Consider the following 14411-nt stretch of genomic DNA (forward strand, 5'->3'; position numbering starts at 1 on the left):
CAACTACTCAGGACGCTGAAGCAGGAGAATTGCTTGAACCCGGGAGGCAGAGGTTGCAGTGACCCAAGATTATGCCACTGCACTCCAGCCTGGGCGACAGAGTGAGACTCTGTCTCAAAATAAATAAATAAATATATAAATAAATAAAATAAAATAAAATTCAAAAGTTATAAATTAGGAAGTTAGACATCTATAATTCTTTTAAAAATTATTATTTATTATTTCTTCTAAAAGTGGAATAAAAGAAATACATAATTCTAAAGTTAAATGAAAAACAGAAATATGGAGTCTTGGAATGTGTGATTTTAAATGAATTTTCCAAGTGATTCTGATGCTCTTGGCCTAAGAAGTGAAAAGCAGAGTACCCAGTGGTGCCAGCCACACAGTGCGCTTCCCATAGGAAACATGAATCTTCTAGAGTTTGCCTAGTCAACAACATCACATGTTTATGGGCAAGTTTATGTTGGTCTGACTTTCCTGCATATGATCCTTCATGACTTCCCTCCCTCTGATCTACTCTTCATACTCGATGGGTCCCCAATTACATATATAATGATTGACCAGGTAGATAGGAGATATGGAGTTGGACAAAAAAGCATCCCGTGGGCTATGCCGGTGTAGCAAGCAGCAGGCAACCAGAAGCCGGACTTGGCTTTCTGATGGAGAAGGCAGCTTACAATCAGAGAGACACTGTGCTGAGCTTACCATGGCAAAACCAACATCTGCTTTCTTCAGAGCAGGTCCGTCATTTGTGCCATCACCAGTGACAGCCACGACCTGCCGCTGTTCCCCAACAGTGCTGTCAATGATGCCTGGGAGAAACAGACACACCACAGTGAGGTTTTCTAGTCTCCCTCACCTCTCAGTTCTTACCACCTGCCACTCCTTCTACTTTCCTCTTTCCTTCCCTTTTCCCTTCCCTAGAGGTTCTATAGGAACCACCCAAGGGCAGTAAGTTGTTTCATGGGTAGCACTGAACTAAGTTTGTCCTCATGTGGTACCCTAAGGCAGCTATGAATAACACATTGGATGGATTTCAAGGCAGAGACCTAGGGGTCAAACTGCACCATTTCCACCTACCAGCTGGGCAATTTGGGTAAGTTACTTGTCTTCTCAGCCTCAAACTTCCTCATTTGTAAAATGGGAATACCTGCCCTGCCTAGTTCACAGTACTATTGGTAAATAAGACATGATCATGTTTTTAAGAACCCAACAACTTGCCAGGTGCAGTGGCTCACGCCTGTGATCCCAGCACTTTGGGAGGCTGAGGTGGGTGGATCACCTGAGGTCAGGAGTTCGAGACCAGCCTGGCCAACATGGCAAAACCCTGTCTCTACTAAGAATACAAAAATTAGCCAGGCATGGTGGCGGGCGCCTGTAGTCCCAGCTACTCAGGAGGCTGAGGCAGGAGAATCATTTGAACTCAGGAGGCGGAGGTTGCGGTGAGCCGAGATTGCGCCACTGCCCTCCAGCCTGGGTGACAGAGCAAGACTCTGTCTCCAAAAATAAAAAAATAAAATAAAAAAAAAAAAAAAACAACTTTATTGTGTGTCATACTCACCAAGGGCTTGGATGTTTGCTAACTGTATGTTCTCCCCAAATAGCCTGGGAGATCTCCTAGGACCTCCCTATTTGGACAGGAGAGTGACTTTGGCTGGTGGTTCTTATCTGTCTTCGCCCTGGCCTGCCTTCAGCTGTTGCAGGCACCTATTTGGAAGCCAACCTCACCTTTCACCAGGGTGTGCTTGTCAGTGGGAGAAGATCGCGCCAGGACCCGAAGCTTAGGCCAGATCTTGTCCAGCTTTTCTTGCTCTACCTGCCAACACCAGACCACACCTGGATCAGTCAAACTCAGAAAAGCTATCCAGGAAAGTCTTACTTCTCCATATACTTGGAGCCACTGGGAGATTGGGTACGCCACAGTCCCACATGATAGTGTTATTCTGGCTTCAGCAGAGATTAAACAGCCAACCAGTCACCAAGGGTAGATTCATGGATGATGACCATTCAGGCCCTACTTTTTTCATTTTTCCTCCCAAGTCCCTACCTGGGAGCCAATCCCCCATTTCCCAGACCTTTAACGGGAGGTGGGCCAGGGTTGGCTGTTGGCTCGGGTGGGTAAAGTGGTGCTTCTGAGGTCTTAGGTATGATTTCTGTGTAGCTCAGGAAGCTTGGATCTGTGCCACTGCCAGACCACATTCTCCTTTAGCCACTGTTAGCCAAAGGGCAGGGACACAGGAGGGATGGGCTAGGGGGAAGTCAGTAAAAAAAACTGAAAAAGCAGAAAGACATGAAAATTAGTGACACTGTCTCAAAGGATAGCTAGTGAGCTCACTAGCTTCATTCACAAGCAACTCCCTTTTTTTTTTTTTGAGACGGAATTTCGCTCTGTTGCCCAGGCTGGAGTACAGTGGCGCGATCTCGGCTCACTGCACCCTCCACCTCCCAGGTTCAAGCGATTCTCTTGCCTCAGCCTCCCCAGTAGCTAGGAATACAGGTGCATGCCACCATACCCAGCTAATTTTTGTATTTTTAGTAGAGACAGAGTTTCACCATGTTGGCCAGGATGGTCTCGATCTCTTGACCTTGGCCTTGGTGGACCTCTGATCCACCCGCCTTGGCCTCCCAAAGTGCTGGGATTACAGGCATAAGCCACCACGCCCGGCCAGCAACTCCCAATGTTACCATATGAGCAGCTTTGGCACAAGGAGATGTTTCATATGAATAGCTTTCACTTTAGAAAACACCCACTTTCCCGCACATGACCCAGATGCCTTACGCTGGAACCCGCCTTTTCCTCGTCAGGGGAGGTCCTGGATCCCCCTACCCAGGACCCACCTCGCCTTTCTCGTTGCGGATAAGCCGGTTGAATTCTTTGCCTTCTAAGCACAGGAAGTCATCCCCAGGTGTCAGAATGCCACATTTGGTGGCAATGGCCCGGGCTGTGTTGATGTTGTCACCTGTCACCATTCTGACAGTAATGCCAGCTTGTTTGCATTTGGCAATAGCATCTGGCACCTTCAGAGAGTGAAGAAAGGGGAAAGGTGCAGATGAGGGTGGTGACCCTGGTAAGCTGTCCCTGTACGTCTGTCCCTTTGTGGCAGACATGAGACAGGCACCCTAGAAGTGGTGCCATGTGGCATGGGCTAGGTCTGGCCATGTTGATATTGTTAGGTGCCACCTCACTTCTGTCCTACCCACAGCAGTCACATTTGAATTTGCCCTACTGCACCACGAGTTGAAGGGGAAATTTGCTTTGGGAGCCAGGTGTAAAAACTTGCTCTTCCACTTACAATTGAGACTCCTTGGCAGGGCATGGATGGCATTTTGCGATCTGGCCACTGCTTTCTTTTATAGCAGAAGCTTCTGCCACTCTCAACCCACCTGGCCCATGCTCCAACCATATCAGCTCTTTGTAATTTCCCACATGCATGACACCCTCTCATGCCTCTGGGCCTTGACAATTAATAGTCCATCTGTCTACACTTCTTAGAAGCAGAGACTTTTCAATCCCCTAGTGTCTAGAATAGTTATCAGCACACAGCAGTTGAGTAACTGCACACAGCAGTTACTCAAAAAGAATGTGTTGATTGAAAGGAGGGAGCTAAAGACAAAGTTGGTGTCCTGATTAAATCAATCTCCTGACAATACTTAAGTGTCAGATAATGAGCCCAATAAGCCCTTTGCTTCTGAACACTCAGACAGCATTAACCCTGGTAATGCCACATTCTATCAAACTGGTACTCCACAGCAGTCCTGTGAAGCAGGAAGCACAGAAACATCTATCCCTGTGAGAAGCAGTTAGGTTACCTGCCTGGGGTCACAACTAGAAAGGGAACTAGTACTCCATTTCCTGAGACTCCTGGGTGGCTTCCCACCCTCTCACCTCTGGGCGCACAGGGTCCTCAATGCCCACCACAGCGATACAGGTCAGTTCAGTGAGGATCTCATTCTCATTGTCCCAAGAGGGCTCTGCGTCATTGAAATCCCGGTAAGCTATGCAGATAGTCCGGAGTCCGTCACAGGCCATGGGCTCGATGACAGTGCGTATCATATCATCTCTGTCTTTATTCCTGAATGGCACTGCTTCCCCTTTCCGGTCCAGGATTCGATTACACCTGGGGAGGTGCACAGTAAGAACGCGGTGTCTCCCTTCCCACTCAATACATTTCTATAATCATTGACAGACATTTTGACCACTCTGTATTATTCCTAAAGACATTGCTCCAAGCGTGGCCAAACATTTCCTTCATCCATTAGCCAGCTGAGTCCCTCTTTCCAAGGTGGGTGGGCTGTGAATGGAGTAAGGTCTAGGTAGGTAGAGAGTAGGATTCTCCTATGTCATCTGTTCTTACCCATATGTGAATGCAATGCGAGTCATTTGTGAATCACCTGCTCTTTTGAACTTCTTGAAGGCAGAGAAACTTTTTCAATCCGAGTATTCAGAATAGTGCTCACTGTGTGGTGGTGGTTTAGGGGGAGATTTCCTATACAAGAATGTGCTGATTAAAAGAAGGTGGCTAAAGCCAAGTTGGGGCACTGGTTAATTCAGCCCTACTGGCCCTACATCTAAGTAGGGTCAACTTTTGATGATCTATGGGTAATCTATTAATAGTCACTTTTTTTTTTTTGTGAGACAGAGTCTCACTCTGTCACCCAGGCTGGAGTGCAGTGGTGCAATCTTGGCTCACTGCACCCTCCACCTTCTGGGTTCAAGCGATTCTCCTGCCTCAGCCTCCTGAGTAGCTGGGATTACAGCGCGCACCACTATGCCTGGCTAATTTTTGTATTTTTTTTTAGTAGAGACAGGGTTTCACCATGTTGTTCGGGCTGGTTTCGAACTCCTGACCTCATGATCCGCCTGCCTCGGCCTCCCAAAGTGCTGGGATTACAGGCGTGAGCCACTGCGCCTGGCCGAATAGTCACTTTTAAAGTTACGTAAATTCCCTGTAATCAGAAATGGGAATGGGAAGGAAAGAGAAGGAAAAGAGAACACAGAACAAACATTTCTAGTACTTGTTATGTACAAGGCATTTTACATACATTGAATCATTTAGTTACAGTGAGGCGGTAGTACTTTTAGGAGCTGAGTACTGCTCTCTCTGTTTTCAGATTAGGAAATGGAAACTGAGGATCGTCCAGGTCTGAATCCTGGCTGTGCCACTGTTAGCTGTATCACCTTGAGTGAGATACTTAACTTCCTTAAATCTCTGTTTTCTCATCTGTAAAACTGGGATCATCACAGTACCCACCTTACTGAGTTGTGAGGATTAAATACAACAAGCCACCGTAAGCACTTAAAAAACATGCGTGGCCTGAGTAGACGCTTGGATATTAGTTATTATGGCACCACCTGGCTGGAGGGCTCCCTCATCTGCATGGGTTCAGTGTGGGGTGTGCACCCATGCCTTCCTGAGGAGAGGCTCTTGAAGGGAAGCAGAGCGGTCAAGGGTGCTCACTTGCGCAAGATGATCTCAGAGGCGCCCTTGCTGTACATACGGAAGCCACCGCTGGGATTCCTGATGACGGTGCTCATTGACTTGCGCACTGAATTGAAGGTGTACACCTTGTAGAGCTTCTCCTCGGGCACTTCATTACGCACAGCCTGGTAATCCTGCTTCAGATCTGTGACAAAGCCTAGCAGGGCACACTCGGTCTTGTTGCCCACCTGCCGAGGCAGGCCTCCCTCCTTCTCTGGAGGCTAGGAGAAGAAATATACACAGCACTAGTGAGTAAGATGTCTTGACAAGGCAGAGAACTTAGGGAGGAACGAACTCATTTACAAAGCCTTCACATTATATACCTAGAGCTCATGGGGGAAATAACATTTGTTTTTTGTTTTTTTTTTTCTTTTCTTTTTTGGAGATGGAGTCTCGCTCTGTTGCCCAGCCTGGAGTGCAGTGGCACGATCTCGACTCACTGCAACCTCCACCTCCTGGGTTCAAGTGATTCTCCTGCCTCAGCCTCCCGAGTAGCTGGGTCTACAGGTACCTGCCACCATGCCTGGCTAATTTTTGTATTTTTAGTAGAGATGGGGTTTCACCATGTTGGTCAGGCTGGTCTCAAACTCCTGACCTCAGGGGATCTGCCCACCTTGACCTCCCAAAGTGTTGGGATTACAGGCGTGAGCCACCGCACCTGGCATCTTTTTTCTTTTTCTTTTTGACATAGCATCTTGCTCTGCTGCCCAGGCTTGACTGCAGTGGTGTGATTTCAGCTCACTGCAGCCTTGACCTTTTAGGCTCAAGTGATCCTCCTACCTCAGCTTCCCGAGTAGCTGGGACTACAGGTGCGTAATCATGCCTGGCTAATTTTGTTTATTTTTGTAGAGATGAGGTCTCACAATATCGCTCAGGCTGGTCTCAAACCCCTGGGCTCAAGCGATCCTCCCACTTTGGCTTCCCAAAGTGCTGGGATTACAGACGTGAGCCACTATGCCCAGCCTGTTTTTTTTCAAGGATAGGCAGAGAGTGGTCAGTGGTAACTGTGATCCTTGTGCCATCCAGGGCTTAGGGATTTTGTAGTTTGCTCTAGTGGTAGTGCTGGTGTCTCGCCTTCTGTGGTCTTATTCTAATACTCTGTGCTTGTTTCTGGAAAGTGAGTAATTTCCTTCTGATAAGCCCAATTCTACTTTGGGCTACTTTCTACTTGCCCTCCTTAGAGACATTGCCTTTACATGCTAATCGGGAGGGTATTTCCTGGCTATAGATTTTTACAGGCCCTTGCCCCAAACCCTCCATTGACTCCCAGGTACTTTTCCATAGTCTCACCCAAACATGTTCACTCCAGAGTGAGAAATGGTGCTCACTCTCACCTGGGATGAGAATTTAGGGATGGCAATTTAGGCAGTGTAAACAATAAGAGGGTTCATTTCAGAGAAAATGGATGTTCCCTTCCAACCAACCACCCATTCTGAGTGTCTAGGCAAAGGAGATGCTTACCAGAATCTTGGAGGTATAAGCGCTGTTGATAGAAATGCCATTGACAATGAGGTCCAGGACTTTGGGCAGGAAGACATCAGGGCTTGGGATTTGACGGTAATGGATGCCCCCAATATAAGCCTGTACCACAGTCATGCGGTTCATGGTCAATGTGCCTGTCTTATCAGAGCAGATGGCGGTGGCATTGCCCATGGTCTCACAAGCATCCAAGTGCCGCACCAGGTTATTGTCTTTCATCATTTTCTACAAAGGAGAAAAGACTTGAGAGGGGGACTAACTGGACTCTCCTAAATATAGGTCAAAGCCACTTCCTAGCCAATACCTCTCCATATTTCATCTTCCAGTCCCACACAAAAATCCAAGATACTGGCTGGGTGCGGTGATTCATGCCTGTAATCTCAGCACTTTGGGAGGCTGAGGTGGGCAGATCACCTGAGGTCAGGAGTTCAAGACCAGACTGGCTAACATGGTGAAACCCTGTCTCTACAAAAGATACAAAAAGTAGCTGGGCGTGGTGGTGCACACCTGTAATCCCAGCTACTTGGGAGGCTGAGGCACGAGAATTGAACCTGGGAGGCTGAGGTTGCACCATTGCACTCCAGCCTGGGTGACAGAGACTCTGTCTTAAAAAAAAAAAAAAAAAATCCAAGATACCATTTTTGTCATTCTCTGAAGGTTCTACAGGGTCATTTCAACATTGATGCATCTGACAGAGATAGTCCTTCCATAACACCAGGGACTTCTGCTCTTGTGAGGCACCAGCCAAAGTTTACAGATGATAGAATGGCTTATCTTTTCACTAAGGGTTACATGGTACCCTTCCCTCCCATCTCTATCCTAAAGGAAGAGATAGGATTGTTCCAGTCTCACCTTCACAGAGTAGGCCAGTGAGATGGTGACAGCCAGAGGCAGCCCCTCTGGCACAGCCACCACCAGTACAGTGACGCCGATGATGAAGAACTTGACAAAGTACTGGATGTAGATCGGAGTACACTCAGGGAGCCATGGTCTGCGATTTATCACAAAGTTGTCAATCACGAAGTATAGAATCAGGATGAAAACTGTGAGAGCAGACATGAGTAGACCTGTCCAGAGAAACAAGTCACATGAACCCAGGCCTGAGGGCATTCCTAGGGCCCTAGCCAGAGATAGAATGGCATCAGTTGTAGCCTTTGTTGCCAATTGTTAAAACCACCATCTCCAGGAAGACTTACTAAAATTCCCACCCAGTCTCTGTTGCTTATACATTATGGCATAAGGAACAAACACTGGTTTCAAAGACACAGGTTCTATTCTCAGCACTGTACTAACTTGACTTGTGGCTTTGGAAAAGTCATTGACCCTCTCTGGGCCTGTTTCCTAGATCAAATTCCTCATTCATAAATCAGGGGGTTGATCTGTTTCCTGAAACAGCATTCTATGATCCTATTCCACACCCACCCTCTCCCTATGATTCATAATGTCATGACTGTACTTGTCCATTTCCTAGTAGTTTATCAATTTTGACTTCTCCCCTACTAACCTCCGAAAGCTGGACAATTCACACCTTGTTTACAGCAATGCCTCTATGGTGCTAGTGTGTCACCTGCGTGACTAACTCTTAGAACAGCGCTTCCCAACCTTTCTCTTATCATGGCACACATAGAAGATGCCAATAATAGTAAATATTTATGTGGGCACCTACTGTGGGCCAGGCAAGCACTTCACAACAACCCTGTGAGATAAGTTACTATTATCACTCCCTTTTTAAAGATGACGAAGTGAAAGTACTGAGAGGTCTTTGGTATCGTTCATTGGTAGAGTGACCAAACCATCCTGAGACTACTGAACAGCTTCCAGGGATGTGGGGCTTTGCTAAAATTGAGAAAATCCCAAGCAAACTGGGATGGTTGGTGACTCTACACATTACAGTACGTGAAAGAATCTGCTGAAGGTCAAAACCGACTGGCCTAGGGATTCTGATTGCCATGGGTGCTGCCTGGTTGCTTTGAGGGCTGATGGAATCAACACCTGGGGACAACTGTCCCTAACTGTGGCACAATATTTGGGAAAAGCTCTGCTTTAAATCATTGTCTGGTTTTGGTTTTTGCTTTTCCCAAGGGCCAGATGATTTGGGGGCCTCCAAGCAAGGCTAGAGATGATGTCGATGAAAGCAAATTCTTCTGTACTTTACTTGATTAGAGCCAGGACTCAGGTGGAGAAGCAAGCCACCGAGGGTGCAAATTTAAGAAGGAACTCACTCTTCAGGTGGTGGAAGGCATCTGACTTGCCTCACCCTATTCCTGGACTGGCCTAATATATAAAATAAAGCAACAAAGGAGACTAGTGGCCAGCCATCAGGTAGCTTGTACTCTCTAAGAAGAATAAGGCAGGGGCCAGGTGCAGTGGCTCACGCCTGTAATCCCAACACTTTGGGAGGCTGAGGCTGGCAGATCACTTGAGGCCATGGGATCACTTGAGGCCAGGGGCAGATCACTCGAGGACAGGAGTTCAAGACTAGCCTGCCCAACATGGCGAAACCCAGTCTTTACTAAAAATTAGCCAGGCATGGTGGTGCACGCCTGTAATCCCAGCTACTCGGGAGACTCACTGGAACCCCTGAGGTGGAGGTTGCAGTGAGCCAAGATTGCATCACTGCATTCCAGCTTGGATGACAGAGTGAGGCTTTCTCACAAACAAACGAACAAACAAATAATAAAAACAATAATAATAAACAATAATAAAAAATTATAAAACAAAAACAATAATAAAAAAACAAGGCAAGGATTAGGAGAATAGTACAAGGGTTAGGTGGGGTATATTTAACGTTTCAGACCTGTGTGTTTGATCCTGCACCTGCAACTCATCTCATCCATGTATAGTTCATATGCAAGAGATTTCACCATAGTTAAACTTAGCTAGGCACTAGAGTGGACACGAAGAGGTTCGGCCAACTCAGTCCAGTAGATCTTTCTGCGAAACTTGAGAAGTTCTCTATCTGTGCTGTCCAATATGACAGCCACTGCTAGCACATGTGGCTCGTGACCAACTAAAATGTGCCCCAGCAACTGGATTTTTAACTTTATTTACTTGTAATTAATTTAAATTGCAGCAGTCACATGTGGTGAGTGGCTGCTATGGTGGACAGCATGGATCCCGCCATCTAGTGTGTGCAAATTGAATCAGCAGTGTTGGCATCCTGTGGGGGTTTGTTAGGAATGCAGAATCTCAGGCTTCACACCAGATCCCCTGAACTGAATCTGCACTTTAACAAGACCCCCAGGTAAGCTGTATACAGCTATATAAAGTGCAGAAATATGCTGATTATGATTGTGGTAAACAGAAAGGTGGAATCAGAGAATAAACAGTGGTAAAAGACTATTCTCTGGCAGGGCATGGTGGCTCATGCCTGTAATCCTAGCACTTTGGGAGGCCAAGGTGGGTGGATCACTTGAGGCCAGGAGTTTGAGACCAGCCTGGCCAACATGGTGAAACCCCATCTCTACTAAAAATACAAGAATTAGATTGGCGTGGTGGTGTGTACCTATAGTCCCCACTACTCGGGTGGCTGAGGCAGGAGAATCGCTTGAACCCAGGAGGTGGAGTCTGCAGTGAGTTGAGATGGTGCCACTGCACTCCAGCCTGGGCAACAGAGGAAGACTCCATCTCAAAAACAAAAAACAAAAAACAAAAAAACTATTCCTTGAGGGATATGTCCACTGAAGTAGCAATCTTCTATTTCTTCTTCCCACTCCCCATTCTCCCCCTCCATTGAAAGAAGGTGGTAAGACAGGAAAATGCAGAGGCAAGTGATGGAGAAGCCACTTTCTCATATGCAGAGTGCATTTAGAGAGGGCCTGTCTAACCACAGCCTTCCTTCTTCCTCCAGTCCTTACTTGGTATTTATTGCTCTGTGCTTGGCCAGATCCTACTACTATGCTAGGGAATTGCCTCTAGCAAGCTGCAGCCTTCTCTATCTTTAAGGAATTTACAACCCAAAACAAGAGACAGGTAAGTAGTTATTAAAGTCTTCCTTCTTGCTAATGTAAATCTCCCCTACTGTAATATATGCTCTTTACTTCTCATTCATTTGGATTAAGAGATCTCACGGCCATTAACCCTTACACACAGGAAAACATTTCTCTCTGAAAAAGCCTAGGGAGCAACCAAACAGTGGCGGAGATAGGGACACAGTTGCCTAGCCCCAACTAGCCATCCTGAAGTTTCACCTTCTTTCTGCCAGTCTCAGTTGGTGCAGAAAGAAGGGGATAAAAGTGATGAGGATCCAGGATAATACTGATAACCACAATGAGTACCCTACTCACCAGCTTTCCCAATCTGAACAGCCAGGCGAGTCAGCTTGCCCTGCAGCACTGACTTCTCCTTTTTAGGCACCTTGACTGCCTTCTTGTCTTTTTCTTCATTGTCGATTCCCTCCTGGCTATTGAGTGGCTGGATTTCCAGGGCCACTCCATCTTGGGTCTTTGCTAGAGTGTACAGACAAATAGGACAGGTGAGCAGGCAAGGTGGTAGCACTGAGTGGCAGGCAGGTGGAAACCAAAAAACCTTCCTGTCTCTTTCCCAGGATATACCTTGGACCCTGATATCAGTCCCGACCACTCGCAACCCATGCTAGACATGGAACTTGCCTTCAACACTCTATTAGGGCCTTTGGAATAATATTCTAATGACTTCAGATGAAACTGGGGTGCTTTTAGGGTATGGATTTCTTCTTCAGTGGCAGCTTCCTGGCACTACCTCAGAGTCCCAAGCCAGATTTATTCCAGCAAGGGGATTAATCATGTCACTAAGCGCTATTAAAACAACCATCCTTCCTGGAACTCAGTGCTTACAATAGTGAGTCTTTACTGCAGAAAGGGGCTGAAGGAGAGGGTTGGCAGATGTTTCTAGAGCACAAGATTGCTCTGTTAAATGGTTTATCTCTCTCTCTCTCTCTCTCTATTGTCAGGGAAGAAACACATACCCCCAGACCCAGGGTATTTTCCAGCTCCTTCTAGCAGTTGAAGGATAGGAAAAGAAAATTCCCTTTCTTCCCTGCCTGACAAAGGTAGAGAGATACAGAGTGGGACCTAGGGTTAAGTCTTTTGGGGAAGAGGGAAGAAGCTGGTGTGAGGGACCTCCTGTAATAAGAGAAAGCAGGGATAAAGAGAGACATATAAATCCATTTTGCTTTTAAAAGAAGAGTTAAAGACCTAAAATTAAGGAATTAGTTCTGTTTAGCTCTGGTTTTCTAATGTGATGACTTTATTTCTAAAGACTGCTGTGATGCGGGTTACAAAGCAGAAACAAATCTCTAGGAGTGTCACAAGAGAGCAGTTCTTGCTGGCTCCCAGCACCACTCCATTTTCACCCCTGCAGGGCTCAGCCCCTTGCTTAGGATACCCTTCCTGAGTAGTCCCTGCTGTCAGACTCACAAACAAGAAGACAGAGACGGAATGTGAACACAGCCACCAAAAGAGAAACACACATCAGATCAGGAGGAAGAAAACAGACTGTGGCGAGAACAAAGAAGGGAGGTGGGGAGAGAGGTACAGAGAAAGGGCTCTCTCCAAGCACCCCTGAGAAGACCAGCAGAGAAGGGATCCAGACCAGAAGAGGACACTGATGAGGAAGCTATCAAGAGGAGGGTGCAGGGACTGCCCACCCCACCTCTCTCCACCATGAGGACCCTGAAGTCTTCCAACCCAGGAACTGATGACTGTTGATGTTTAAATCAGGCTGAGGGCAATGAAGCAGAGTTCAGCTCCCTGGGAAGAGCAGATCAATTCTACACACTCCCCAAGAGAAACCTTGACATGACATTCTGTGAGCCAACAGCAGAGGGTGCTGTTGTCCCATCTTAGATTGGGATCAGGCCCTTGAGACCACCCCAAAAATCTCTGCACCTTCCTCAGGATGAGGCATCTGAGCCACAGCAGGAGATAACAGATTTATGGAGAGGAAAAGGGAGAAGGCAGATGGCCTGGAAAGGTCTGGTTTGAGCATGGGCAGGTAGAGATGGCAAATGAGTGGTTGGAGAGGTTACCTTTGTTGCGATTTTCAGGGACTCCTTGCTTTTTACCTGTTTGAACAAGAAAGAAAAAAGTGGGGTCGAAACCCAAAGTGACTATCAAGAGATCCAATTTGTTGGTCCTGCTCAGAGCCCAGAAGGGCGACAGTTAAGTGGTCGGGTTGCAGGGAAGGGACATAAATGTAAAGGAAGCTCACATCTCTGCTTTCACTCATTCTTGCTAGAGGCTCTCATGAATCCTCGGGATAGCCACCAAAACGCTCATGTAGGTGAGTGCATACTCACACCTGAGGTGCTTTCTCTTGCTCCTGGCCTGAGTCACATTGCTTGGAAAAATAGGGTGAGGATTAGGAAGTGAGAGGTTTGAACTGTTTCTGCCTGATGGCAAAGACTCTGAAAGGTGTCTCCATGTTACTTCAATAGCACCAGGCAAGCTTCCTCCTTATTCTTCTGCAGGCAGCTGCAGAAACGAATTGTTTAGTTCCTGAGAGAATGTGTTTTGTTTCCTTTTCATAAACTGTCCTCCACTAAACAGCTCAAGATGATTCTCCAGCCATGTGGTAGAAACCTTCTCTCCCCTAAGGGAAGAAGGAATGCTTAGGGAAATGTGTAGACTTGGTTTTAGTATCTTTTCCTCTTTCTCCCTCTTATTCTTTCCTTCAGGAATAACTGAGGGGCAAAGACTGAACTAACTGTTCCTACTCTTTTAGTTGTGTGTCTCTTCCACTGAGAGCCCACAGTTTCGGCAGAAATCTATTTTATTCTTCTGGTCAATTTTCTCTTAGTCTTGATGGTTCGTTTAATCCCCCATCTTTGAGGAAGAAAGTTGGGGGAGGAGGAGTACATGGAAGGCATTTGGGGCTACAGCACCTAGCCAGTTTATTTAGGGCAGGCTTTATAACTTACCCCTTTACAAGCCACCAATAGACACAAAAATCAAGGCTCAAATTCAACCTGATTTGGGAGCCTAGAGCCAGGTTCTGGTTTTCATCAGAGCCCCCTGGAGCCAAGGATTTATATCTTTATCTTAGCAAGGAGTTTGGATATCTGCTTTCTTCATCGCAGCAGTCTTCTAACCATGCTTTCTATCCAGACCTGCTCCCTCGCTTCCTTGTTTGTCCGTGGGGATGAGAGGAAGGAGAATCTCATTCCAGATGCCCCTTACCTTTCTTCTTCTTCTCCCCTTCGTCATCCTCATTGACCCCCAAGAGAGTAAGGATGATTCCAGTCTGAGAGTTGACACCAACAGCCGTCACCACCATCCGGCCAGAACCTTCCATGACATGGGTCCCTACATGGGAAAGGAGAAGATGGGAAGGAATGGTTTTTTAATACCTAGACATGATTTGATATGAAACACAAATTTAGAAGAAAAAATAGTCCTCCCTACCCCATGGATAATGATGTGTTTAGCACAGTAGGAAAAGGTCAAGAGCTGGGCACATTTAAAACAGACCAGA

The 14411-nt window shown here is 46.7% G+C and overlaps 1 protein-coding gene across 9 annotated transcripts in view; it reads right to left on the minus strand.

Annotated features, from left to right (window-relative positions):
* Window positions 1–14411, minus strand: part of ATP2B4 (ATPase plasma membrane Ca2+ transporting 4) — a 117579-nt gene that overhangs the window by 23626 nt on the left and 79542 nt on the right. For 8 of the 9 annotated variants that reach the window (XM_017851556.1, XM_017851565.1, XM_017851563.1 and 5 more), the window contains 10 exons: window positions 14117–14242; window positions 12967–13002; window positions 11246–11407; window positions 7812–8026; window positions 6942–7184; window positions 5460–5701; window positions 3887–4118; window positions 2839–3018; window positions 1729–1816; window positions 706–812 (listed from right to left, as the gene is read on the minus strand). In XM_017851556.1, coding sequence (XP_017707045.1) covers window positions 706–812; window positions 1729–1816; window positions 2839–3018; window positions 3887–4118; window positions 5460–5701; window positions 6942–7184; window positions 7812–8026; window positions 11246–11407; window positions 12967–13002; window positions 14117–14242 — 1631 coding nt within the window. The remainder of the gene's footprint in view (window positions 1–705; window positions 813–1728; window positions 1817–2838; window positions 3019–3886; window positions 4119–5459; window positions 5702–6941; window positions 7185–7811; window positions 8027–11245; window positions 11408–12966; window positions 13003–14116; window positions 14243–14411) is intronic. The other variant, XM_017851562.1, reaches the window with a different exon arrangement.

The sequence above is a fragment of the Rhinopithecus bieti genome, unplaced genomic scaffold (genome assembly GCF_001698545.2).
Source record: "Rhinopithecus bieti isolate Rb0 unplaced genomic scaffold, ASM169854v2 scaffold_33903, whole genome shotgun sequence".
Lineage (NCBI taxonomy): Eukaryota > Metazoa > Chordata > Mammalia > Primates > Cercopithecidae > Rhinopithecus > Rhinopithecus bieti.